A 26,972-nucleotide genomic window follows, 5' to 3' on the forward strand; every position below is an offset into this window, starting at 1 on the left:
TGGATAGGGAGAGGGAGAGAAGGAAAAATAGTTTAGAGTGTGTGTTGTACTAGACTAGCAGAGAGACGTGTGTGTTGTACTAGACTAGCAGAGAGACGTGTGTGTTTAACTAGACTAGCAGAGAGACGTGTGTGTTTAACTAGACTAGCAGAGAGACGTGTGTTTAACTAGACTAGCAGAGAGACGTGTGTGTTTTACTAGACTAGCAGAGAGACGTGTGTGTTTAACTAGACTAGCAGAGAGACGTGTGTGTTGAACTAGATTAGCAGAGAGACGTGTGTGTTGTACTAGACTAGCAGAGAGACGTGTGTGTTGTACTAGACTAGCAGAGAGACGTGTGTGTTTAACTAGACTAGCAGAGAGACGTGTGTGTTGTACTAGATTAGCAGAGAGACGTGTGTGTTGTACTAGACTAGCAGAGAGACGTGTGTGTTGTACTAGACTAGCAGAGAGACGTGTGTGTTTAACTAGACTAGCAGAGAGACGTGTGTGTTTAACTAGACTAGCAGAGAGACGTGTGTGTTTAACTAGACTAGCAGAGAGACGTGTGTGTTTAACTAGACTAGCAGAGAGACGTGTGTGTTTAACTAGACTAGCAGAGAGACGTGTGTGTTTAACTAGACTAGCAGAGAGACGTGTGTGTGTTTAACTAGACTAGCAGAGAGACGTGTGTGTTGTACTAGACTAGCAGAGAGACGTGTGTGTTTAACTAGACTAGCAGAGAGACGTGTGTGTTGTACTAGACTAGCAGAGAGACGTGTGTGTTGTACTAGACTAGCAGAGAGACGTGTGTGTTGTACTAGACTAGCAGAGAGACGTGTGTGTTGTACTAGACTAGCAGAGAGACGTGTGTGTTGTACTAGACTAGCAGAGAGACGTGTGTGTTGTACTAGACTAGCAGAGAGACGTGTGTGTTGTACTAGACTAGCAGAGAGACGTGTGTGTTTAACTAGACTAGCAGAGAGACGTGTGTGTGTTTAACTAGACTAGCAGAGAGACGTGTGTGTTTAACTAGACTAGCAGAGAGACGTGTGTGTTTAACTAGACTAGCAGAGAGACGTGTGTGTTTAACTAGACTAGCAGAGAGACGTGTGTGTTGTACGAGACTAGCAGAGAGACGTGTGTGTTGTACTAGACTAGCAGAGACGTGTGTGTTTAACTAGACTAGCAGAGAGACGTGTGTGTTGTACTAGACTAGCAGAGAGACGTGTGTGTTGTACTAGACTAGCAGAGAGACGTGTGTGTTTAACTAGACTAGCAGAGAGACGTGTGTGTTGTACTAGACTAGCAGAGAGACGTGTGTGTTTTACTAGACTAGCAGAGAGACGTGTGTGTGTTATACTAGACTAGCAGAGAGACGTGTGTGTTGTACTAGACTAGCAGAGAGACGTGTGTGTGTTATACTAGACTAGCAGAGAGACGTGTGTGTTGTACTAGACTAGCAGAGAGACGTGTGTGTTGTACTAGACTAGCAGAGAGACGTGTGTGTTTAACTAGACTAGCAGAGAGACGTGTGTGTTGTACTAGACTAGCAGAGAGACGTGTGTGTTGTACTAGACTAGCAGAGAGACGTGTGTGTTGTACTAGACTAGCAGAGAGACGTGTGTGTTGTACTAGACTAGCAGAGAGACGTGTGTGTGTTTAACTAGACTAGCAGAGAGACGTGTGTGTTGTACTAGACTAGCAGAGAGACGTGTGTGTTGTACTAGACTAGCAGAGAGACGTGTGTGTTTAACTAGACTAGCAGAGACGTGTGTGTTGTACTAGACTAGCAGAGAGACGTGTGTGTTTAACTAGACTAGCAGAGAGACGTGTGTGTTGTACTAGACTAGCAGAGAGACGTGTGTGTTTAACTAGACTAGCAGAGACGTGTGTGTTTAACTAGACTAGCAGAGAGACGTGTGTGTTGTACTAGACTAGCAGAGAGACGTGTGTGTTTAACTAGACTAGCAGAGACGTGTGTGTTTAACTAGACTAGCAGAGAGACGTGTGTGTTTTACTAGACTAGCAGAGAGACGTGTGTGTTTTACTAGACTAGCAGAGAGACGTGTGTGTTTAACTAGACTAGCAGAGACGTGTGTGTTTAACTAGACTAGCAGAGAGGTGTGTGTGTTTTACTAGACTAGCAGAGAGACGTGTGTGTTTTACTAGACTAGCAGAGAGACGTGTGTGTTTAACTAGACTAGCAGAGAGACGTGTGTGTTTTACTAGACTAGCAGAGAGACGTGTGTGTTTAACTAGACTAGCAGAGAGACGTGTGTGTTTAACTAGACTAGCAGAGAGACGTGTGTGTTTTACTAGACTAGCAGAGAGACGTGTGTGTTTTACTAGACTAGCAGAGAGACGTGTGTGTTTAACTAGACTAGCAGAGAGACGTGTGTGTTGTACTAGACTAGCAGAGAGACGTGTGTGTTTAACTAGACTAGCAGAGAGACGTGTGTGTTGTACTAGACTAGCAGAGAGACGTGTGTGTTGTACTAGACTAGCAGAGAGACGTGTGTGTGTGTGTGTGTGTTACTGGTGTAGGTTGAGGAGAAGACAGATGAGCCTGCTAAACACCATATGCTCAACACACTCCCCTTAGCACGCATGTCGTGTGGTCCGATATGCAGATCAGAACACACACACACACACACACACACACACACACACACACACACACACACACACACACACACACACACACACACACACACACTCCATTATCAGGCTCTGCTGATGAGATTCACTGAAGCGAGGAGAAAGAGAGAATCTGCATAACGACCACTGAAACGCTATTGGCTAACAGTAGAGGATTCCTGTTGTCAACCAAAGCAGAGATGACTACATTCTGTAGCAGTAGCTATGGGAGTCAGTGTGTGATCAGTGTGTCGTCTGCCTGACTAGAAAACACCTACAACATATAGGCATTAGATCTGGAATGGAACCACGTCTGGATTGATTCTATAGATATTTAATCCGTTTCAGATTTCTGGATTCTGTCTGACTCTACTCAACACAAATCATATCTGCTACATGTTCAGGTCTGTGTGTTTTACCTGGCCTGAGAAGGTAGGGTATGTTACTAGTCCTGTGTGTGAGAGACCTGGCCTGAGAAGGTAGGGTCTGTTACTAATCCTGTGTGTGAGAGACCTGGCCTGAGAAGGTAGGGTCTGTTACTAGTCCTGTGTGTGAGAGACCTGGCCTGAGAAGGTAGGGTATGTTACTAGTCCTGTGTGTGAGAGACCTGGCCTGAGAAGGTAGGGTCTGTTACTAGTCCTGTGTGTGAGAGACCTGGCCTGAGAAGGTAGGGTATGTTGCTAGTCCTGTGTGTGTTTTACCTGGCCTGAGAAGGTAGGGTCTGTTACTAGTCCTGTGTGTGAGAGACCTGGCCTGAGAAGGTAGGGTCTGTTACTAGTCCTGTGTGTGAGAGACCTGGCCTGAGAAGGTAGGGTCTGTTACTAGTCCTGTGTGTGAGAGACCTGGCCTGAGAAGGTAGGGTATGTTGCTAGTCCTGTGTGTGTTTTACCTGGCCTGAGAAGGTAGGGTATGTTGCTTGTCCTGTGTGTGTTTTACCTGGCCTGAGAAGGTAGGGTCTGTTACTAGTCCTGTGTGTGAGAGACCTGGCCTGAGAAGGTAGGGTCTGTTACTAGTCCTGTGTGTTTTACCTGGCCTGAGAAGGTAGGGTCTGTTACTAGTCCTGTGTGTGAGAGACCCGGCCTGAGAAGGTAGGGTCTGTTACTAGTCCTGTGTGTGAGAGACCTGGCCTGAGAAGGTAGGGTCTGTTACTAGTCCTGTGTGAGAGAGACCTGGCCTGAGAAGGTAGGGTATGTTGCTAGTCCTGTGTGTGTTTTACCTGGCCTGAGAAGGTAGGGTCTGTTACTAGTCCTGTGTGTGAGAGACCTGGCCTGAGAAGGTAGGGTCTGTTACTAGTCCTGTGTGTGTTTTACCTGGCCTGAGAAGGTAGGGTCTGTTACTAGTCCTGTGTGTGAGAGACCTGGCCTGAGAAGGTAGGGTCTGTTACTAGTCCTGTGTGTGTTTTACCTGGCCTGAGAAGGTAGGGTCTGTTACTAGTCCTGTGTGTGTTTTACCTGGCCTGAGAAGGCAGGGTCTGTTACTAGTCCTGTGTGTGTTTGACCTGGCCTGAGAAGGTAGGGTCTGTTACTAGTCCTGTGTGTGAGAGACCTGGCCTGAGAAGGTAGGGTCTGTTACTAGTCCTGTGTGTGAGAGACCTGGCCTGAGAAGGTAGGGTCTGTTACTAGTCCTGTGTGTGAGAGACCTGGCCTGAGAAGGTAGGGTATGTTGCTAGTCCTGTGTGTGTTTTACCTGGCCTGAGAAGGTAGGGTCTGTTACTAGTCCTGTGTGTGTTTTACCTGGCCTGAGAAGGTAGGGTCTGTTACTAGTCCTGTGTGTGAGAGACCTGGCCTGAGAAGGTAGGGTATGTTACTAGTCCTGTGTGTGAGAGACCTGGCCTGAGAAGGTAGGGTCTGTTACTAGTCCTGTGTGTGAGAGACCTGGCCTGAGAAGGTAGGGTCTGTTACTAGTCCTGTGTGTGAGAGACCTGGCCTGAGAAGGTAGGGTATGTTGCTAGTCCTGTGTGTGTTTTACCTGGCCTGAGAAGGTAGGGTCTGTTACTAGTCCTGTGTGTGTTTTACCTGGCCTGAGAAGGTAGGGTCTGTTACTAGTCCTGTGTGTGAGAGACCTGGCCTGAGAAGGTAGGGTCTGTTACTAGTCCTGTGTGTGAGAGACCTGGCCTGAGAAGGTAGGGTATGTTGCTAGTCCTGTGTGTGTTTTACCTGGCCTGAGAAGGTAGGGTATGTTGCTTGTCCTGTGTGTGTTTTACCTGGCCTGAGAAGGTAGGGTCTGTTACTAGTCCTGTGTGTGAGAGACCTGGCCTGAGAAGGTAGGGTCTGTTACTAGTCCTGTGTGTGAGAGACCTGGCCTGAGAAGGTAGGGTATGTTGCTAGTCCTGTGTGTGTTTTACCTGGCCTGAGAAGGTAGGGTATGTTGCTTGTCCTGTGTGTGTTTTACCTGGCCTGAGAAGGTAGGGTCTGTTACTAGTCCTGTGTGTGAGAGACCTGGCCTGAGAAGGTAGGGTCTGTTACTAGTCCTGTGTGTTTTACCTGGCCTGAGAAGGTAGGGTCTGTTACTAGTCCTGTGTGTGAGAGACCCGGCCTGAGAAGGTAGGGTCTGTTACTAGTCCTGTGTGTGAGAGACCTGGCCTGAGAAGGTAGGGTCTGTTACTAGTCCTGTGTGAGAGAGACCTGGCCTGAGAAGGTAGGGTCTGTTACTAGTCCTGTGTGTGTTTTACCTGGCCTGAGAAGGTAGGGTCTGTTACTAGTCCTGTGTGTGTTTTACCTGGCCTGAGAAGGCAGGGTCTGTTACTAGTCCTGTGTGTGTTTGACCTGGCCTGAGAAGGTAGGGTCTGTTACTAGTCCTGTGTGTGAGAGACCTGGCCTGAGAAGGTAGGGTCTGTTACTAGTCCTGTGTGTGTTTTACCTGGTCTGAGAAGGTAGGGTCTGTTACTAGTCCTGTGTGTGTTTTACCTGGTCTGAGAAGGTAGGGTCTGTTACTAGTCCTGTGTGTGTTTTACCTGGCCTGAGAAGGTAGGGTCTGTTACTAGTCCTGTGTGTGTTTTACCTGGTCTGAGAAGGTAGGGTCTGTTACTAGTCCTGTGTGTGAGAGACCTGGCCTGAGAAGGTAGGGTCTGTTACTAGTCCTGTGTGTGAGAGACCTGGCCTGAGAAGGTAGGGTCTGTTACTAGTCCTGTGTGTGAGAGACCTGGCCTGAGAAGGTAGGGTATGTTGCTAGTCCTGTGTGTGTTTTACCTGGCCTGAGAAGGTAGGGTCTGTTACTAGTCCTGTGTGTTTTACCTGGCCTGAGAAGGTAGGGTATGTTGCTAGTCCTGTGTGTGTTTTACCTGGCCTGAGAAGGTAGGGTCTGTTACTAGTCCTGTGTGTGTTTTACCTGGCCTGAGAAGGTAGGGTATGTTGCTAGTCCTGTGTGTGTTTTACCTGGCCTGAGAAGGTAGGGTCTGTTACTAGTCCTGTGTGTGAGAGACCTGGCCTGAGAAGGTAGGGTCTGTTACTAGTCCTGTGTGTGAGAGACCTGGTCTGAGAAGGTAGGGTCTGTTACTAGTCCTCTGTGTGAGAGACCTGGCCTGAGAAGGTAGGGTCTGTTACTAGTCCTGTGTGTGAGAGACCCGGCCTGAGAAGGTAGGGTCTGTTACTAGTCCTGTGTGTGAGAGACCTGGCCTGAGAAGGTAGGGTCTGTTACTAGTCCTGTGTGTGTTTTACCTGGCCTGAGAAGGTAGGGTCTGTTACTAGTCCTGTGTGTGTTTTACCTGGCCTGAGAAGGCAGGGTCTGTTACTAGTCCTGTGTGTGTTTGACCTGGCCTGAGAAGGTAGGGTCTGTTACTAGTCCTGTGTGTGAGAGACCTGGCCTGAGAAGGTAGGGTCTGTTACTAGTCCTGTGTGTGAGAGACCTGGCCTGAGAAGGTAGGGTCTGTTACTAGTCCTGTGTGTGTTTTACCTGGTCTGAGAAGGTAGGGTCTGTTACTAGTCCTGTGTGTGTTTTACCTGGTCTGAGAAGGTAGGGTCTGTTACTAGTCCTGTGTGTGTTTTACCTGGCCTGAGAAGGTAGGGTCTGTTACTAGTCCTGTGTGTGTTTTACCTGGTCTGAGAAGGTAGGGTCTGTTACTAGTCCTGTGTGTGAGAGACCTGGCCTGAGAAGGTAGGGTCTGTTACTAGTCCTGTGTGTGAGAGACCTGGCCTGAGAAGGTAGGGTCTGTTACTAGTCCTGTGTGTGAGAGACCTGGCCTGAGAAGGTAGGGTATGTTGCTAGTCCTGTGTGTGTTTTACCTGGCCTGAGAAGGTAGGGTCTGTTACTAGTCCTGTGTGTGTTTTACCTGGCCTGAGAAGGTAGGGTCTGTTACTAGTCCTGTGTGTGTTTTACCTGGCCTGAGAAGGTAGGGTCTGTTACTAGTCCTGTGTGTTTTACCTGGCCTGAGAAGGTAGGGTATGTTGCTAGTCCTGTGTGTGTTTTACCTGGCCTGAGAAGGTAGGGTCTGTTACTAGTCCTGTGTGTGTTTTACCTGGCCTGAGAAGGTAGGGTCTGTTACTAGTCCTGTGTGTTTTACCTGGCCTGAGAAGGTAGGGTCTGTTACTAGTCCTGTGTGTGTTTTACCTGGCCTGAGAAGGTAGGGTATGTTGCTAGTCCTGTGTGTCTTTTACCTGGCCTGAGAAGGTAGGGTCTGTTACTAGTCCTCTGTGTGAGAGACCTGGCCTGAGAAGGTAGGGTCTGTTACTAGTCCTGTGTGTGAGAGACCCGGCCTGAGAAGGTAGGGTCTGTTACTAGTCCTGTGTGTGAGAGACCTGGCCTGAGAAGGTAGGGTCTGTTACTAGTCCTGTGTGTGTTTTACCTGGCCTGAGAAGGCAGGGTCTGTTACTAGTCCTGTGTGTGTTTTACCTGGCCTGAGAAGGCAGGGTCTGTTACTAGTCCTGTGTGTGTTTGACCTGGCCTGAGAAGGTAGGGTCTGTTACTAGTCCTGTGTGTGAGAGACCTGGCCTGAGAAGGTAGGGTCTGTTACTAGTCCTGTGTGTGTTTTACCTGGTCTGAGAAGGTAGGGTCTGTTACTAGTCCTGTGTGTGTTTTACCTGGTCTGAGAAGGTAGGGTCTGTTACTAGTCCTGTGTGTGTTTTACCTGGCCTGAGAAGGTAGGGTCTGTTACTAGTCCTGTGTGTGTTTTACCTGGTCTGAGAAGGTAGGGTCTGTTACTAGTCCTGTGTGTGAGAGACCTGGCCTGAGAAGGTAGGGTCTGTTACTAGTCCTGTGTGTGAGAGACCTGGCCTGAGAAGGTAGGGTCTGTTACTAGTCCTGTGTGTGAGAGACCTGGCCTGAGAAGGTAGGGTATGTTGCTAGTCCTGTGTGTGTTTTACCTGGCCTGAGAAGGTAGGGTATGTTGCTTGTCCTGTGTGTGTTTTACCTGGCCTGAGAAGGTAGGGTCTGTTACTAGTCCTGTGTGTGAGAGACCTGGCCTGAGAAGGTAGGGTCTGTTACTAGTCCTGTGTGTTTTACCTGGCCTGAGAAGGTAGGGTCTGTTACTAGTCCTGTGTGTGAGAGACCCGGCCTGAGAAGGTAGGGTCTGTTACTAGTCCTGTGTGTGAGAGACCTGGCCTGAGAAGGTAGGGTCTGTTACTAGTCCTGTGTGAGAGAGACCTGGCCTGAGAAGGTAGGGTCTGTTACTAGTCCTGTGTGTGTTTTACCTGGCCTGAGAAGGTAGGGTCTGTTACTAGTCCTGTGTGTGTTTTACCTGGCCTGAGAAGGCAGGGTCTGTTACTAGTCCTGTGTGTGTTTGACCTGGCCTGAGAAGGTAGGGTCTGTTACTAGTCCTGTGTGTGAGAGACCTGGCCTGAGAAGGTAGGGTCTGTTACTAGTCCTGTGTGTGTTTTACCTGGTCTGAGAAGGTAGGGTCTGTTACTAGTCCTGTGTGTGTTTTACCTGGTCTGAGAAGGTAGGGTCTGTTACTAGTCCTGTGTGTGTTTTACCTGGCCTGAGAAGGTAGGGTCTGTTACTAGTCCTGTGTGTGTTTTACCTGGTCTGAGAAGGTAGGGTCTGTTACTAGTCCTGTGTGTGAGAGACCTGGCCTGAGAAGGTAGGGTCTGTTACTAGTCCTGTGTGTGAGAGACCTGGCCTGAGAAGGTAGGGTCTGTTACTAGTCCTGTGTGTGAGAGACCTGGCCTGAGAAGGTAGGGTATGTTGCTAGTCCTGTGTGTGTTTTACCTGGCCTGAGAAGGTAGGGTCTGTTACTAGTCCTGTGTGTTTTACCTGGCCTGAGAAGGTAGGGTATGTTGCTAGTCCTGTGTGTGTTTTACCTGGCCTGAGAAGGTAGGGTCTGTTACTAGTCCTGTGTGTGTTTTACCTGGCCTGAGAAGGTAGGGTATGTTGCTAGTCCTGTGTGTGTTTTACCTGGCCTGAGAAGGTAGGGTCTGTTACTAGTCCTGTGTGTGAGAGACCTGGCCTGAGAAGGTAGGGTCTGTTACTAGTCCTGTGTGTGAGAGACCTGGTCTGAGAAGGTAGGGTCTGTTACTAGTCCTCTGTGTGAGAGACCTGGCCTGAGAAGGTAGGGTCTGTTACTAGTCCTGTGTGTGAGAGACCCGGCCTGAGAAGGTAGGGTCTGTTACTAGTCCTGTGTGTGAGAGACCTGGCCTGAGAAGGTAGGGTCTGTTACTAGTCCTGTGTGTGTTTTACCTGGCCTGAGAAGGTAGGGTCTGTTACTAGTCCTGTGTGTGTTTTACCTGGCCTGAGAAGGCAGGGTCTGTTACTAGTCCTGTGTGTGTTTGACCTGGCCTGAGAAGGTAGGGTCTGTTACTAGTCCTGTGTGTGAGAGACCTGGCCTGAGAAGGTAGGGTCTGTTACTAGTCCTGTGTGTGAGAGACCTGGCCTGAGAAGGTAGGGTCTGTTACTAGTCCTGTGTGTGTTTTACCTGGTCTGAGAAGGTAGGGTCTGTTACTAGTCCTGTGTGTGTTTTACCTGGTCTGAGAAGGTAGGGTCTGTTACTAGTCCTGTGTGTGTTTTACCTGGCCTGAGAAGGTAGGGTCTGTTACTAGTCCTGTGTGTGTTTTACCTGGTCTGAGAAGGTAGGGTCTGTTACTAGTCCTGTGTGTGAGAGACCTGGCCTGAGAAGGTAGGGTCTGTTACTAGTCCTGTGTGTGAGAGACCTGGCCTGAGAAGGTAGGGTCTGTTACTAGTCCTGTGTGTGAGAGACCTGGCCTGAGAAGGTAGGGTATGTTGCTAGTCCTGTGTGTGTTTTACCTGGCCTGAGAAGGTAGGGTCTGTTACTAGTCCTGTGTGTGTTTTACCTGGCCTGAGAAGGTAGGGTCTGTTACTAGTCCTGTGTGTGTTTTACCTGGCCTGAGAAGGTAGGGTCTGTTACTAGTCCTGTGTGTTTTACCTGGCCTGAGAAGGTAGGGTATGTTGCTAGTCCTGTGTGTGTTTTACCTGGCCTGAGAAGGTAGGGTCTGTTACTAGTCCTGTGTGTGTTTTACCTGGCCTGAGAAGGTAGGGTATGTTGCTAGTCCTGTGTGTCTTTTACCTGGCCTGAGAAGGTAGGGTCTGTTACTAGTCCTCTGTGTGAGAGACCTGGCCTGAGAAGGTAGGGTCTGTTACTAGTCCTGTGTGTGAGAGACCCGGCCTGAGAAGGTAGGGTCTGTTACTAGTCCTGTGTGTGAGAGACCTGGCCTGAGAAGGTAGGGTCTGTTACTAGTCCTGTGTGTGTTTTACCTGGCCTGAGAAGGTAGGGTCTGTTACTAGTCCTGTGTGTGTTTTACCTGGCCTGAGAAGGCAGGGTCTGTTACTAGTCCTGTGTGTGTTTGACCTGGCCTGAGAAGGTAGGGTCTGTTACTAGTCCTGTGTGTGAGAGACCTGGCCTGAGAAGGTAGGGTCTGTTACTAGTCCTGTGTGTGTTTTACCTGGTCTGAGAAGGTAGGGTCTGTTACTAGTCCTGTGTGTGTTTTACCTGGTCTGAGAAGGTAGGGTCTGTTACTAGTCCTGTGTGTGTTTTACCTGGCCTGAGAAGGTAGGGTCTGTTACTAGTCCTGTGTGTGTTTTACCTGGTCTGAGAAGGTAGGGTCTGTTACTAGTCCTGTGTGTGAGAGACCTGGCCTGAGAAGGTAGGGTCTGTTACTAGTCCTGTGTGTGAGAGACCTGGCCTGAGAAGGTAGGGTCTGTTACTAGTCCTGTGTGTGAGAGACCTGGCCTGAGAAGGTAGGGTATGTTGCTAGTCCTGTGTGTGTTTTACCTGGCCTGAGAAGGTAGGGTCTGTTACTAGTCCTGTGTGTTTTACCTGGCCTGAGAAGGTAGGGTATGTTGCTAGTCCTGTGTGTGTTTTACCTGGCCTGAGAAGGTAGGGTCTGTTACTAGTCCTGTGTGTGTTTTACCTGGCCTGAGAAGGTAGGGTATGTTGCTAGTCCTGTGTGTGTTTTACCTGGCCTGAGAAGGTAGGGTCTGTTACTAGTCCTCTGTGTGAGAGACCTGGCCTGAGAAGGTAGGGTCTGTTACTAGTCCTGTGTGTGAGAGACCCGGCCTGAGAAGGTAGGGTCTGTTACTAGTCCTGTGTGTGAGAGACCTGGCCTGAGAAGGTAGGGTCTGTTGTTAGTCCTGTGTGTGAGAGACCTGGCCTGAGAAGGTAGGGTATGTTGTTAGTCCTGTGTGTGAGAGACCTGAACTGAGAAGGTAGGGTCTGTTACTAGTCCTGTGTGTGAGAGACCTGGCCTGAGAAGGTAGGGTCTGTTGCTAGTCCTGTGTGTGAGAGACCTGGCCTGAGAAGGTAGGGTCTGTTGTTAGTCCTGTGTGTGTGTGTGTGTGTGTGTGTGTGTGTGTGTGTGTACCTGGCCAGAGAACGGGGGTCTGTTGCCAGTCCAGGCCACCTGTCCTGGGTTGAGCTGTCTGGAGATTTGAGCTAGGTTCTGATTGGACGATCCCGACGGCTGGATATCGTTCACCCCCGGGACATGGATCACTGAGGAGCTGTGTGACAGACAGACAGCATTCCAAGTAAATGTGTGACATGAGAGCCTTTATATAGGCCCCTGCAGACGGTCATATTTAATTTATACTTTAACAACACATTTAACTGTTCACATCTGTCAACTCTAGTCTGCTCAATTGTTTAACCATCACCTGAGGCCCTGTCTTTCCCTACGGCTTTCAACTTTAAACACACACGCTAATGTGCATGCATGCACGTACACACAGACCACAGAGACCCACACAGACCCACAGAGAGGTGTACCTGAAGCTCTTGGCAGAGTGTCCGGGCTGGAAGGGAGAGTTCTGGGAGTAGAGCTGCTGACCTCCCGCCGTAGACGAAGGAACCATCATCTTCTTCTCACCAGCTGGAACCACACAATACACACACCGTTTATAGATAGAGAGAGATGTATAGAGGGAGAAACAGACATTCAGAGAGACATTCAGGGGGAGAGACATTCAGAGGGAGAGACATTTAGGGGGAGAGACATTCTGAGAGACATTCAGGGGGAGAGACATTCAGAGGGAGAGACATTCAGAGGGAGAGACATTCAGAGGGAGAGACATTCAGAGGGAGAGACATTCAGAGGGAGAGACATTCAGAGGGAGAGACATTCAGAGGGAGAGACATTCAGAAAGAGAGACATTCAGAAAGAGAGACATTCAGAAAGAGAGACATTCAGAGAGACATTCAGAGAGACATTCAGAAAGAGAGACATTCAGAGAGACATTCAGAGAGACATTCTGAAAGAGACATTCTGAAAGAGACATTCTGAAAGAGACATTCTGAAAGAGACATTCTGAAAGAGACATTCTGAAAGAGACATTCTGAAAGAGACACATTGAGGGAGACACATTGAGGGAGAGACATTGAGGGAGAGACATTCAGAGAGACATTCTGAAAGAGATATTCAGAGAGACATTCTGAAAGAGAGACATTCTGAAAGAGATATTCAGAGAGACATTCTGAAAGAGACATTCTGAAAGAGACATTGAGGGAGAGACATTGAGGGAGAGACATTGAGGGAGAGACATTGAGGGAGAGACATTCTGAGGGAGAGACATTCTGAGGGAGAGACATTCAGAGAGACATTCGGAGAGAAAGAAAGCTGACAGAGGCAGACAGAGAGGGAGGGAGAGACAGCCAGAGAGAGGGAGAGACAGCCAGAGAGAAAGGGAGAGACGGACAGAGAGAGGGAGAGAGACGGACAGAGAGAGGGAGAGAGACGGACAGAGAGAGGGAGAGAGACGGACAGAGAGAGGGAGAGAGACGGACAGAGAGAGGGAGAGAGACGGACAGAGAGAGGGAGAGAGACGGACAGAGAGAGGGAGAGAGACGGACAGAGAGAGGGAGAGAGACGGACAGAGAGAGGGAGAGAGACGGACAGAGAGAGGGAGAGAGACGGACAGAGAGAGGGAGAGAGACGGACAGAGAGAGGGAGAGAGACGGACAGAGAGAGGGAGAGAGACGGACAGAGAGAGGGAGAGAGACGGACAGAGAGAGGGAGAGAGACGGACAGAGAGAGGGAGAGAGACGGACAGAGAGAGGGAGAGAGACGGACAGAGAGAGGGAGAGAGACGGACAGAGAGAGGGAGAGAGACGGACAGAGAGAGGGAGAGAGACGGACAGAGAGAGGGAGAGAGACGGACAGAGAGAGGGAGAGAGACGGACAGAGAGAGGGAGAGAGACGGACAGAGAGAGGGAGAGAGACGGACAGAGAGAGGGAGAGAGACGGACAGAGAGAGGGAGAGAGACGGACAGAGAGAGGGAGAGAGACGGACAGAGAGAGGGAGAGAGACGGACAGAGAGAGGGAGAGAGACGGACAGAGAGAGGGAGAGAGACGGACAGAGAGAGGGAGAGAGACGGACAGAGAGAGGGAGAGAGACGGACAGAGAGAGGGAGAGAGACGGACAGAGAGAGGGAGAGAGACGGACAGAGAGAGGGAGAGAGACGGACAGAGAGAGGGAGAGAGACGGACAGAGAGAGGGAGAGAGACGGACAGAGAGAGGGAGAGAGACGGACAGAGAGAGGGAGAGAGACGGACAGAGAGAGGGAGAGAGACGGACAGAGAGAGGGAGAGAGACGGACAGAGAGAGGGAGAGAGACGGACAGAGAGAGGGAGAGAGACGGACAGAGAGAGGGAGAGAGACGGACAGAGAGAGGGAGAGAGACGGACAGAGAGAGGGAGAGAGACGGACAGAGAGAGGGAGAGAGACGGACAGAGAGAGGGAGAGAGACGGACAGAGAGAGGGAGAGAGACGGACAGAGAGAGGGAGAGAGACGGACAGAGAGAGGGAGAGAGACGGACAGAGAGAGGGAGAGAGACGGACAGAGAGAGGGAGAGAGACGGACAGAGAGAGGGAGAGAGGCGGACAGAGAGAGGGAGAGAGGCGGACAGAGAGAGGGAGAGAGACGGACAGAGAGAGGGAGAGAGACGGACAGAGAGAGGGAGAGAGACGGACAGAGAGAGGGAGAGACGGACAGAGAGAGGGAGAGAGACGGACAGAGAGAGGGAGAGACGGACAGAGAGAGGGAGAGACGGACAGAGAGAGGGAGAGACGGACAGAGAGAGGGAGAGACGGACAGAGAGAGGGAGAGACGGACAGAGAGAGGGAGAGAGACGGACAGAGAGAGGGAGAGAGACGGACAGAGAGAGGGAGAGAGACGGACAGAGAGAGGGAGAGAGACGGACAGAGAGAGGGAGAGAGACGGACAGAGAGAGGGAGAGAGACGGACAGAGAGAGGGAGAGAGACGGACAGAGAGAGGGAGAGAGACGGACAGAGAGAGGGAGAGAGACGGACAGAGAGAGGGAGAGAGACGGACAGAGAGAGGGAGAGAGACGGACAGAGAGAGGGAGAGAGACGGACAGAGAGAGGGAGAGAGACGGACAGAGAGAGGGAGAGAGACGGACAGAGAGAGGGAGAGAGACGGACAGAGAGAGAGGGAGAGACGGACAGAGAGAGAGGGAGAGACGGACAGAGAGAGGGAGAGAGACGGACAGAGAGAGGGAGAGAGACGGACAGAGAGAGGGAGAGAGACGGACAGAGAGAGGGAGAGAGACGGACAGAGAGAGAGGGAGAGACGGACAGAGAGAGGGAGAGACGGACAGAGAGAGGGAGAGACGGACAGAGAGAGGGAGAGACGGACAGAGAAAGGGAGAGACGGACAGAGAAAGGGAGAGACGGACAGAGAAAGGGAGAGACGGACAGAGAAAGGGAGAGACGGACAGAGAAAGGGAGAGACGGACAGAGAAAGGGAGAGACGGACAGAGAAAGGGAGAGACGGACAGAGAAAGGGAGAGACGGACAGAGGGGGAGAGAGACGAAGAGACATACAGCGAGAGGGAGGGAGAGAGAGGGAGGGACAGACAGACAGACAGACAGACAGAGGGAGAGACAGACAGAGGGAGACGGACAGAGAAAGGGAGACGGACAGAGAAAGGGAGAGAGGGACAGAGACCAAGAGAGAGGGAGACAGACAGAGAGAGGGAGACAGAGGAAAAGAGAGCCAGACAGATAGTGGAGAGACAGACAGAAACATTCAGAGGGAGAAAGAGATCAAATACACCACACAGTCAGAGAGAGGGAAGGAAGGAATGGAGGGAGAGAGAGAGAAAGTCCAGTTCTGATTGAGTTGTGTGGAGGTTGTTTTACATTTCTCCCCTGGAGAACGACCACCACAACCAACCGTCTAGCATGGGCCTTTCAACACACACACACACACACACACACACACACACACACACACACACACACACACACACACACACACACACACACACACACACACACACACACACACACACACACACACACACACACACACACACACACACACACACACACACACACACACACACACACACACACACACACACACACACACACGTAACAAGACGAGTAGAGGTGAGGAAATAACTAGATGTCGTACAGCCAGAGATGCCGGAGTACATGTCAGCAAAGCGCGGGTCTCTCTCCTGTGAGAACATGGTGTCCGTCTTGTCAGTGTTCTTGCCCGCCTCGTGAACCCCTCCTCCCACACTGGGAACGGGCACCTGGAGGGAGACAGGAGGGAAGGATAACTTCATTTATACAAGGGTGTGAGTATATCCCCCTTGCTGATGTACAGTCAACAACTAGAGGAAAGACAGGAGGGAAGGACATCTTCACTTGATGAAACCCTACTGATGTACAGTCAACAACTAGAGGAAAGACAGGAGGGAAGGACATCTTCACTTGATGAAACCCTACTGATGTACAGTCAACAACTAGAGGAAAGACAGGAGGGAAGGACATCTTCACTTAATGAAACCCTACTGATGTACAGTCAACAACTAGAGGAAAGACAGGAGGGAAGGACATCTTCACTTGATGAAACCCTACTGATGTACAGTCAACAACTAGAGGAAAGTGAGGAGGGAAGGACATCTTCACTTGATGAAACCCTACTGATGTACAGTCAACAACTAGAGGAAAGACAGGAGGGAAGGACATCTTCACTTGATGAAACCCTACTGATGTACAGTCAACAACTAGAGGAAAGACATTAGGGAAGGACATCTTCACTTGATGAAACCCTACTGATGTACAGTCAACAACTAGAGGAAAGACAGGAGGGAAGGACATCTTCACTTGATGAAACCCTACTGATGTACAGTCAACAGCTAGAGGAAAGTGAGGAGGGAAGGACATCTTCACTTGATGAAACCCTACTGATGTACAGTCAACAACTAGAGGAAAGACAGGAGGGAAGGACATCTTCACTTAATGAAACCCTACTGATGTACAGTCAACAGCTAGAGGAAAGACAGGAGGGAAGGACATCTTCACTTGATGAAACCCTACTGATGTACAGTCAACAGCTAGAGGAAAGACAGGAGGGAAGGACATCTTCACTTAATGAAACCCTACTGATGTACAGTCAACAGCTAGAGGAAAGACAGGAGGGAAGGACATCTTCACTTAATGAAACCCTAGAAAGTGTATTTATACAGCAGGGTTGGGATCAATTCCATTTGAATTTAGTCAGTTCAGGACCTAAACTGAAATTCCAATTTCAATGTTTTTTCCCTCAGACAATCATTGAGGAATAATTCCATTTCTGTTTACTTCCTGAATTGACTGAATTAAAATGTAATTGACCCCAAGCCTGTTATACAGTCGAGCCCTCTTAAATGTCCAATGCAACCATTTTTCAATAAAAAATTGTCATAAAGAAACAAAAATAGCTTCTTAGCAAACAGTAATTTCTGTGAGGGGAAAACTGAAAACTAGCTGTTATTGGCAGAGGTTTGGAACTCTTTCTTATTGGTCTATTAACTAATTGACCACCTGGTGATGTCACCAGTCAGACCAAAACCCATCCCACCAAAAGCAGGTTGAAATTTCAGGCGGTCTTTTCAAATAGCTCCTAAAAAAGGACATTATCATAATATTCACAATTTCACAGTATTATTCCAACCTCATAGTATGTAAATATATATACAGTGGGGCAAAAAAGTATTTAGTCAGCCACCAATTGTGCAAGTTCTCCCACTTAAAAAGATGAGAGAGGCCTGTAAGGTACACTTCAACTATGAGAGGCCATCATAGGTACACTTCAACTATGACAGACAAAATGAGGAAAAAAAATCCAGAAAATCACATGGTGGGATTTTTAATGAATTTATTTGCAAATTATGGTGGAAAATAAGTATTTGGTCAATAACAAAAGTTTCTCAATACTTTTATATACCCTTTGTTGGCAATGACAGAGGTCAAACGTTTTCTGTAAGTCTTCACAAGGTTTTCACACACTGTTGCTGGTATTTTGGCCCATTCCTCCATACAGATCTCCTCTAGAGCAGTGATGTTTTGGGGCTGTTGCTGGGCAACACGGACTTTCAACTCCCTCCAAAGAGTTTCTATGGGGTTGAGATCTGGAGACTGGCTAGGCCACTCCAGGACCTTGAAATGCTTCAGCCACTCCTTCGTAGCCCGGGCGATGTGTTTGGGATCATTGTCATGCTGAAAGACCCAGCCACGTTTCATCTTCTATGCCCTTGCTGATGGAAGGAGGTTTTCACTCAAAATCTCACGATACATGGCCCCATTCATTCTTTCCTATACACGGATCAGTCGTCCTGGTACCTTTGCAGAAAAACAGCACCAAAGCATGATGTTTCCACCCCCATGCTTCACAGTAGGTATGGTGTTCTTTGGATGCAACTCAGCATTCTTTGTCCTCCAAACACGACGAGTTGAGTTTTTACCAAAAAGTTATATTTTGGTTTCATCTGACCATATGACATTCTCCCAATCTTCTTCTGGATCATCCAAATGCTCTCTAGCAAACTTCAGACGGGCCTGGACATGTACTGGCTTAAGCAGGGGGACACGTCTGGCACTGCAGGATTTGAGTCCCTGGCGGCGTAGTGTGTTACTGATGGTAGGCTTTGTTACTTTGGTCCTGCAGGTCATTCACTAGGTCCCCCCGTGTGGTTCTGGTATTTTTGCTCACCGTTCTTGTGATCATTTTGACCCCACGGGGTGAGGTCTTGCGTGGAGCCCCAGATCGAGGGAGATTATCAGTATGTCTTCCATTTCCTAATAATTGCTCCCACAGTTGATTTCTTCAAACCAAGCTGCATACCTATTGCAGATTCAGTCTTCCCAGCCTGGTGCAGGTCTACAATTTTGTTTCTGGTGTCCTTTGACAGCTCTTTGGTCTTGGCCATAGTGGAGTTTGGAGTGTGACTGTTTGAGGTTGTGGACAGGTGTCTTTTATACTGATAACAAGTTCAAACAGGTGCCATTAATACATGTAACGAGTGGAGGACAGAGGAGCCTCTTAAAGAAGAAGTTACAGGTCTGTGAGAGCCAGAAATCTTGCTTGTTTGTAGGTGACCAAATACTTATTTTCCACCATAATTTGCTAATAAATTCATAAAAAATCCTGCAATGTGATTTTCTGGATTTTTCCCCCTCATTTTGTCTGTCATAGTTGAAGTGTACCTATGATGAAAATTACAGGCCTCTCTCATCTTTTTAAGTGGGAGAACTTGCACAATTGGTGGCTGACTAAATACTTTTTTGCCCCACTGTAAAACAGAGGAAATCACATTTTTGACTGCACTGGTCCTTTAATGATATACAATCAACAGCTTCAGAAGCTGTCTAGCATGAAAAGCCAGGAGTATGGACAGGTAAGTGGGCTACACTGGGTATAGGGAAGACACAATGTTATATGTTATATTATGAACAGGCAGGTATAAATAAGGGCAGCTATAGGGGTCCTGTGGGGTACCTGTGATAGGTCATAGGCTGTCAGGCCGTCCCTCTGATGGACCTCCAGCTCTGCCTGCTGCTGCTGTTGGAGCTGCCTGGAGTACACACACAATGACAACACATTAATACAGAATCACACAATACCATCACTTTGATATGTTTCCTCTTTAGATTGTATTATTAGTAACAGATGGTTAGTGATAAGATAGAGATAAGATAAGTTAGTGATACACAATAGCAAAACACCAGCATCCGAACGTACCAGCGAGATACCACACCTGGCACCCTAACGGCTGTGGAACAAATCAGAACATTGACCGACTGGAAAAACCTACGGGTCCTTTGTGAATGTACTATTAAATACAGACTACAAGCTGGTCTGTCCATCTGTGCTGAATGACTATAGGGGGTAACAGGCTGCTCTCACTCCTCTCCATCCCTTTCTGTCTTTATCATTCCCTTGTTTTCTCGCTTTCCCTTGTTCTCTCTCCCTACTCACAGATGTCCAGGCTCTGCCTCTTAACAAGGAGCAGATTCTAACTGTCTTCTATACACTGGGAAACAACAGATTCTAACTGTGTCTTCTATACACTGGGAAACAACAGATTCTAACTGTGTCTTCTATACACTGGGAAACAACAGATTCTAACTGTGTCTTCTATACACTGGGAGACAACAGATTCTAACTGTGTCTTCTATACACTGGGAGACAACAGATTCTAACTGTCTTCTATACACTGGGAAACAACAGATTCTAACTGTGTCTTCTATACACTGGGAGACAACAGATTCTAACTGTCTTCTATACACTGGGAAACAACAGATTCTAACTGTGTCTTCTATACACTGGGAAACAGATTCTAACTGTGTCTTCTATACACTGGGAAACAACAGATTATAACTGTGTCTTCTATACACTGGGAAACAACAGATTCTAACTGTGTCTTCTATACACTGGGAAACAACAGATTCTAACTGTGTCTTCTATACACTGGGAAACAACATATTCTAACTGTGTCTTCTATACACTGGGAAACAACAGATTCTAACTGTGTCTTCTATACACTGGGAAACAACAGATTCTAACTGTGTCTTTTATACACTGGGAAACAACATATTCTAACTGTGTCTTCTATACACTGGGATACAACAGATTCTAAATGTGTCTTCTATACACTGGGAAACAACAGATTCTAACTGTGTCTTCTATACACTGGGAAACAACAGATTCTAACTGTGTCTTCTATACACTGGGAAACAACAGATTCTAACTGTGTCTTCTATTCACTGGGAAACAACAGATTCTAACTGTGTCTTCTATACACTGGGAAACAACAGATTCTAACTGTGTCTTCTATACACTGGGATACAACAGATTCTAACTGTGTCTTCTATACACTGGGATACAACAGATTCTAACTGTGTCTTCTATACACTGGGATACAACAGATTCTAACTGTGTCTTCTATACACTGGGAGACAACATTCTAACTGTGTCTTCTATACACTGGGAAACAACAGATTCTAACTGTGTCTTCTATACACTGGGAAACAACAGATTCTAACTGTGTCTTCTATACACTGGGAAACAACAGATTCTAACTGTGTCTTCTATTCACTGGGAAACAACAGATTCTAACTGTGTCTTCTATACACTGGGAAACAACAGATTCTAACTGTGTCTTCTATACACTGGGATACAACAGATTCTAACTGTGTCTTCTATACACTGGGATACAACAGATTCTAACTGTGTCTTCTATACACTGGGATACAACAGATTCTAACTGTGTCTTCTATACACTGGGAGACAACATTCTAACTGTGTCTTCTATACACTGGGAAACAACAGATTCTAACTGTGTCTTCTATACACTGGGAAACAACAGATTCTAACTGTGTCTTCTATTCACTGGGAAACAACAGATTCTAACTATGTCTTCTATACACTGGGAAACAACAGATTCTAACTGTGTCTTCTATACACTGGGAGACAGATTCTAACTGTGTCTTCTATACACTGGGAAACAACAGATTCTAACTGTCTTCTATACACTGGGAAACAACAGATTCTAACTGTCTTCTATACACTGGGATACAACAGATTCTAACTGTGTCTTCTATACACTGGGATACAACAGATTCTAACTGTGTCTTCTATACACTGGGATACAACAGATTCTAACTGTGTCTTCTATACACTGGGAGACAACATTCTAACTGTGTCTTCTATACACTGGGAAACAACAGATTCTAACTGTGTCTTCTATACACTGGGAAACAACAGATTCTAACTGTGTCTTCTATTCACTGGGAAACAACAGATTCTAACTGTGTCTTCTATACACTGGGAAACAACAGATTCTAACTGTGTCTTCTATACACTGGGAGACAACAGATTCTAACTGTGTCTTCTATACACTGGGATACAACAGATTCTAACTGTGTCTTCTATACACTGGGAAACAACAGATTCTAACTGTGTCTTCTATACACTGGGATACAACAGATTCTAACTGTGTCTTCTATACACTGGGATACAACAGATTCTAATTCGGTACTCTCAAAAACAAGCCTTTTTGTTTTGTAGGGGAAAGGTGATGTAATGAATAACATGATCTGTGTCCCAAATGGCACCCTTTTCCCTTCATAGCTTCCTATGGGCCCTGGTCAATAGTAGTGCACTCTTAGGGTACCAGCTGGGATACATCCCTTGTTGCACAGTCAGTGTATTGTGAATGCCTAAACGAGAAGAGCAACACCTGCATGCAAACACATATTCCCAATAGTCAATGTGGCGGCAATAAGATGTTTCAAGAGCTGTTTTTAAACTCAAAACCATTTCCAGACAGAATGTCTCCTGTCAGCTCTTATGCATCATTAGTAAGCTGGCAACAGAATGACTGTATTTCTCACACACACACACACACACACACACACACACACACACACACACACACACACACACACACACACACACACACACACACACACACACACACACACACACACACACACACACACACACACACACACACACACACACACACACACACACACACACACAGGCAGATAAACTTTACACACCCTCTTGTGCCTCGAATCCATTTGTCGCTGGCAAATTGCACCACAGCATCTAATTCAGGCCCTTAATTTCAGAAGCCTCGGAGTGATTTCCTGCTAAGTTCTTTTCTGGAGCATCCAACCCTGACATTTCCTATTTACCCAGAGAGAAACAAACTGTTTTTCTTCTCCTGCCATGAGAAGTATGCAGCTCTCTCTCTCTCTCTCTGAGGAGACGCGATGAAGAGAGGAGAGGAGGAGGCCACTTTAGACTACAGAGGACCAGTTGGGTTTGAGTCCACAGACAGACCGTAGGAAATTGACAGCTCATCTCTGTTGGTCTCTTTTTGCTTTCTCTAAGTACATCACAACAGTCCTCCTTTCCTGTCTCAAATAAATGACTGAATATCTAAGAGAAAGAATGAGAGAGAAACGACTTCCTCCTTTCCTGCCACAAATCAATTCATGAATGTCAAAGAGAGAGAGAGATGGAAACACTTGTGTTAACAACATGAGATCGAGAGAGAGAGATGGAAACACTTGTGTTAACAACATGAAAGCGTCCCCTAGCAGTGTACATAGACTGGTGCTGTGCTGAACTTAGTGGCCCTGGCCGTCACAGCCTATAAGAGCCTAGCTTCTGACAACAGACCTAATGTGAGTAACTAGAATACATGACGGCCAGTGTGTCAGTGTGTGTATGCCTGTGTGTTGTGTCCTGATCAAAAACACCTGTCACTAGGAATAAAGAGCTTCCACTGATGAAAACAAACTACTTCAAAACCCCATTATGTCAAGTGTTGCTTAGTGTCCTCTCAAAGAGATACTTGCGGTGAATATTCTCTCTCTCTCTCTCTCCCAGACGAGAGGGGAGTAGAGGAGAATAGGAGGAAGAGATGTAGGGAGGGAGGAGGGCTGAGCACACAGAGGGTCACCTGGACTGAGAGAGGACTAAGATGGATAACACTTGGCCAGGAAAACTCCAGAGGATATTTGAACTTCTGAAGAATGTGCAAAAATACATCCAGCCAAGTTTCCAGCACAGTTACACAAGTCTCCTGTTGAAGCACCTCTACAGCACTCTGCATCACACGGTCGGGAATAAACATTATTATCAAAACGGAACCGGTTCTTTCTTTCTTTCACATCAGGGCCAGAGGTTCAGAGTGTGTGTGTCTGATGTGTTTGTGTGTGTGTTTGTAAGTGTGTGTACATGTGTGCACGTGTACGTGCGTGTGTGTATGCTTGAAAGTGTTTAAGTGTGTGTGTGTGAGATGCAGATGAGTTGCTAAGGTTTCTAATTTGTTGTTGTTCTGCTCTGATGCCCCTGGGTAAACTCCAGCGGTGTTAAACAGCGGATGGGGAATGGCTTCATTGGTGACTTGGCTGCTATGGTGTGTGTGTTCTCTGCCCACACATTCAGAGCTGGCCTAATAGTGGAGTTCTGAGGGACGCAGCCAGGTCACGCAGCAGTGCCTGATGGGATGTAGCAAGGGTGCAAGCGGGCAGCCTGAGGCTTGTAGCCATGGTAACAATGCCAATGCCAATGCACGCACACACAAAAGCCCTCCACGGATGGCTTCCTAAAGAGAAACAGTGCCAGAAACAGAAGTGGAGGCTAGCCTCTAATATCTCCCTTTGTGCTTCCTACCTAGAGCCAGCCAACATGACTAACTATTACAGATGGCTCTGTTCGGCTTGCTCAACAACTGAGGCACACTGAGACGGGGCAGTGTGTGAGGTGTGGGTCTGTCATGGCTCCAAAGTCATCTCCGTCTGCATTCCTGCAGGCTAAAGGACAGTCAGGAAGCCAGTTGGAAAATAGACCACACTACCATGCAGCTGCTACAACACTGTTGGAGCTGTTAGAATACACACTCTCCATTACAATGTTGCCATTCCCTTTAATCCAGATACACTGCATGACCAACAGTATGTGAACACCTGCTTGTTGAACATCTCATTCCAGAATCATGGGCATTAATATGGAGTTTGCTGCTATAACAGCCCCCACTCTTCTGGGAAGGATTTCCACTTGATGTTGGAACATTGCTGTGGGGACTTTCTTCCATTCAGCCACAAGAGCGTTAGTGTGGTTGGGCACTGATGTTGGGCGATTAGGCCTGGCTCGCAGTCAGCGTTCCAATGAATCCTAATGGTTTTCAATGGGGTTGAGGTTAGGGCTCTGTGCAGGCCAGTCAAGTTCTTCCATACCAATCTCGACAAACCATTTCTGTACGGACCTCGCTTTATGCATGGGGGCATTGTCATGCTGAAACAGGAAAGGGCCTTCTCCAAACTGTTGCCACAAAGTTGGAAGCACAGAATTGTCTAGAATGTCATTGTCTGCTGTAGTTAAGATTTCCCTTCACTGCAACTAAGGGGCCCGAACCATGAAAAACAGGCACAATGCGTTTTCCTGGCATCCGCCAAACCCAGAATTGTCCGTCGGACTGCCAGATGGTGAAGGGTGATTCATCACTTCAGAGAACAAGTTTCCACTGCTCCAGAGTCCAATCGCGGTGAGCTTTACACCACTCCAGCCGACGCTTGGCATTGCGCATGGTGATCTTAGGCTTGTGTGCGGCTGCTCGCCATAGAAACCCATCTCATGAAGCTCCTGACGAACAGTTCTTGTGCTGACGTTTCTTCCAGAGGCAGTTTGGAACTCGGTAGTGAGTGTTACAACCGAGGACAGACCATTTAGCAGGGCAGAAATTGTACAAACTGACTGCTTGGAAAGGTGGCATCCTATGACGGTGCCACATTGAAAGTCACTGAGCTCTTCAGTATGGCCATTCTTCTGCCAATGTTTGTCTGTGGAGATTGCATGGCGGTGTGTTCGATTTTATACACCTGTCAGCAACGGGTGTGGCTGAAATAGCCTAATCTACTCATTTGAAGGGGTATCCACATACTGTTGTATGTATAGTGTAGGTGCAGATTCACCATGCATGGTATGGTATTGTTATTGTCCAAGGCCTACAGTTGTACTGCAGCCAGGTCTGAAATAACAGGCTTTTCTCCACTGGCTGCATCTTACTTTATGTATTTGGTCCAGTAGTAGTCGCTCCCACAGTAATGACATACGGCCGGCACTCTGTGTGTGGTTATATATGGGCTGCATACATAGATATATGCCCAGCTAGTTCTCCAGAAATGATTGAGTGTGTAATCTAAGAGATATCCAATATGAGAAGGGGTATAACCCAGGAGAGTAAAGACATTGTCCAGATCCCTATATTCTTTCCCTAATTTATGAAGTGTGCACTCATTCACTCCCCCTCAAGAATGTTAAAGCATTGGTCTGCGTCCCAAATGGCATTCTACTCCCTACATAGTGGAGTGGTTTTGACCAGGACCCATAGGAAAGAAATATGGCAGTCGCTTGACATCAATCAAACACTCTTAAACCTTGGAGGGGAAGTGAACGAGTGCACACCAGAGATGAGAGAGAAGAAACAGAGTGGTGTCTCTCACGAACAATACATTTACGACAGAGTAACACTGTTACACCAACAACCAGACGGTCTGTCTCATAACCCTGTGTGTGTGTGTGTGTGTGTGTGTGTGTGAGACTGTGTGACTGTGTGACTGGCTCAGGTACCCCAGTGGTCAGATGCTGAGCTTCACAACTGTTGTAGAGGGTTGATGAATGAGATGAGATATTTTATGCAGCCCATAAATCTAGCACCCAGTCTGTAGTCAGCCAGGTTCTCACTGCCCTGGCTCTCACCTCCGCTAGAGAGAACACTGCTAGACAACGGAGCACACGCAGGGATGCACACGCAAGGATGTACACGCAAGGATGTACACGCAAGGATGTACACGCAGGGATGCACACACACACACACACACACACACACACACACACAATGGAATGTTTACTCCGCTAATCTGATCTCCAGAAACATTCTGTTACTACCTTTCTTAAGTCCTTATAATGTCTGAGGAAATTGAGAAAATGATGTTTCAGAGCATGTTTCCACACAGACGGGTGGAGGAGAGAGCAGAACAATCTAGAACAAACTGAATAACGGGACTCTTCCAGTGTTTCCCCAGTTCTCTGGAGTGTGAGTGGGATGTGAGTGTTGGAAGCGTCAAGTTTAAAGTCAATGTTGATGGTCCTGGGGTATGAGGGTTGCATCCATTCTCTGATTCTTCAACCACTAAAAGGCCATTCCTTTTCCTCTCTGGCCTCTATCTAGGCACGGTGACCAAATCAACAGTGACGCTACCGCCCCCTACTGACCAGGACCTGGTAGTGCAGGTGAAAAACCCTGCAGGTAAGCAGTCACACGCACTTAACAGGTTAACACGTGTACGTAAACACAAACAAGCTCAGGCATGCACACGCACCCACAAACTCACACGTGCACAAATACACACACACACACATACACTCTACAATACAGTATCTGCTAGAGGGGATAACTGGGCCTGCTACAGCTAGAGGGGATAACTGGGCCTGCTACAGCTAGAGGGGACAACTGGGCCTGCTACAGCTAGAGGGGATAACTGGGCCTGCTACAGCCAGAGGGGATAACTGGGCCTGCTACAGCCAGAGGGGGTAACTGGGCCTGCTACAGCCAGAGGGGGTAACTGGGCCTGCTACAGCCAGAGGGGATAACTGGGCCTGCTACAGCTAGAGGGGATAACTGAGGCCTGCTACAGCTAGAGGGGATAACTGGGCCTGCTACAGCTAGAGGGGATAACTGAGGCCTGCTACAGCTAGAGGGGATAACTGAGGCCTGCTACAGCTAGAGGGGATAACTGGGCCTGCTACAGCTAGAGGGGATACCTGGGCCTGCTACAGCCAGAGGGGATAACTGAGGCCTGCTACAGCTAGAGGGGATAACTGGGCCTGCTACAGCTAGAGGGGATAACTGGGGCCTGCTACAGCTAGAGGGGATAACTGAGGCCTGCTACAGCTAGAGGGGATAACTGAGGCCTGCTACAGCTAGAGGGGATAACTGGGCCTGCTACAGCTAGAGGGGATAACTGGGGCCTGCTACAGCTAGAGGGGATAACTGAGGCCTGCTACAGCTAGAGGGGATAACTGAGGCCTGCTACAGCTAGAGGGGATAACTGAGGCCTGCTACAGCTAGAGGGGATAACTGAGGCCTGCTACAG

The 26,972-nt window shown here is 48.0% G+C and overlaps 2 protein-coding genes and 1 long non-coding RNA gene across 19 annotated transcripts in view; 1 reads left to right on the plus strand and 2 right to left on the minus strand.

Annotated features, from left to right (window-relative positions):
• Positions 1–26,972, plus strand: part of LOC129854181 (cytochrome c oxidase subunit 4 isoform 1, mitochondrial-like) — a 230,642-nt gene that overhangs the window by 87,347 nt on the left and 116,323 nt on the right. The window lies entirely within an intron of this gene.
• Positions 1–26,972, minus strand: part of LOC129854177 (aryl hydrocarbon receptor nuclear translocator 2-like) — a 60,304-nt gene that overhangs the window by 13,740 nt on the left and 19,592 nt on the right. The window contains exons 5-8 of the mRNA XM_055920963.1: positions 18,796–18,871; positions 15,442–15,565; positions 11,771–11,873; positions 11,367–11,505 (exon numbers count right to left, since the gene is read on the minus strand). Coding sequence (XP_055776938.1) covers positions 11,367–11,505; positions 11,771–11,873; positions 15,442–15,565; positions 18,796–18,871 — 442 coding nt within the window. The remainder of the gene's footprint in view (positions 1–11,366; positions 11,506–11,770; positions 11,874–15,441; positions 15,566–18,795; positions 18,872–26,972) is intronic.
• LOC129854183 (uncharacterized) lies at positions 6–11,358 on the minus strand. Of its 17 annotated transcripts, none has more exons than XR_008759258.1 (3): positions 10,731–11,358; positions 3,789–10,589; positions 6–3,647 (listed from the first exon to the last, which is right to left on the minus strand). It is a non-coding gene; the product is annotated as an uncharacterized LOC129854183 (long non-coding RNA). The 17 variants fall into 17 exon arrangements; XR_008759271.1 differs by having other exon boundaries at positions 3,789–9,886; positions 9,932–11,358; XR_008759261.1 differs by having other exon boundaries at positions 3,789–9,604; positions 9,746–11,358.

This window comes from Salvelinus fontinalis, chromosome 4 (assembly GCF_029448725.1).
Source record: "Salvelinus fontinalis isolate EN_2023a chromosome 4, ASM2944872v1, whole genome shotgun sequence".
Lineage (NCBI taxonomy): Eukaryota > Metazoa > Chordata > Actinopteri > Salmoniformes > Salmonidae > Salvelinus > Salvelinus fontinalis.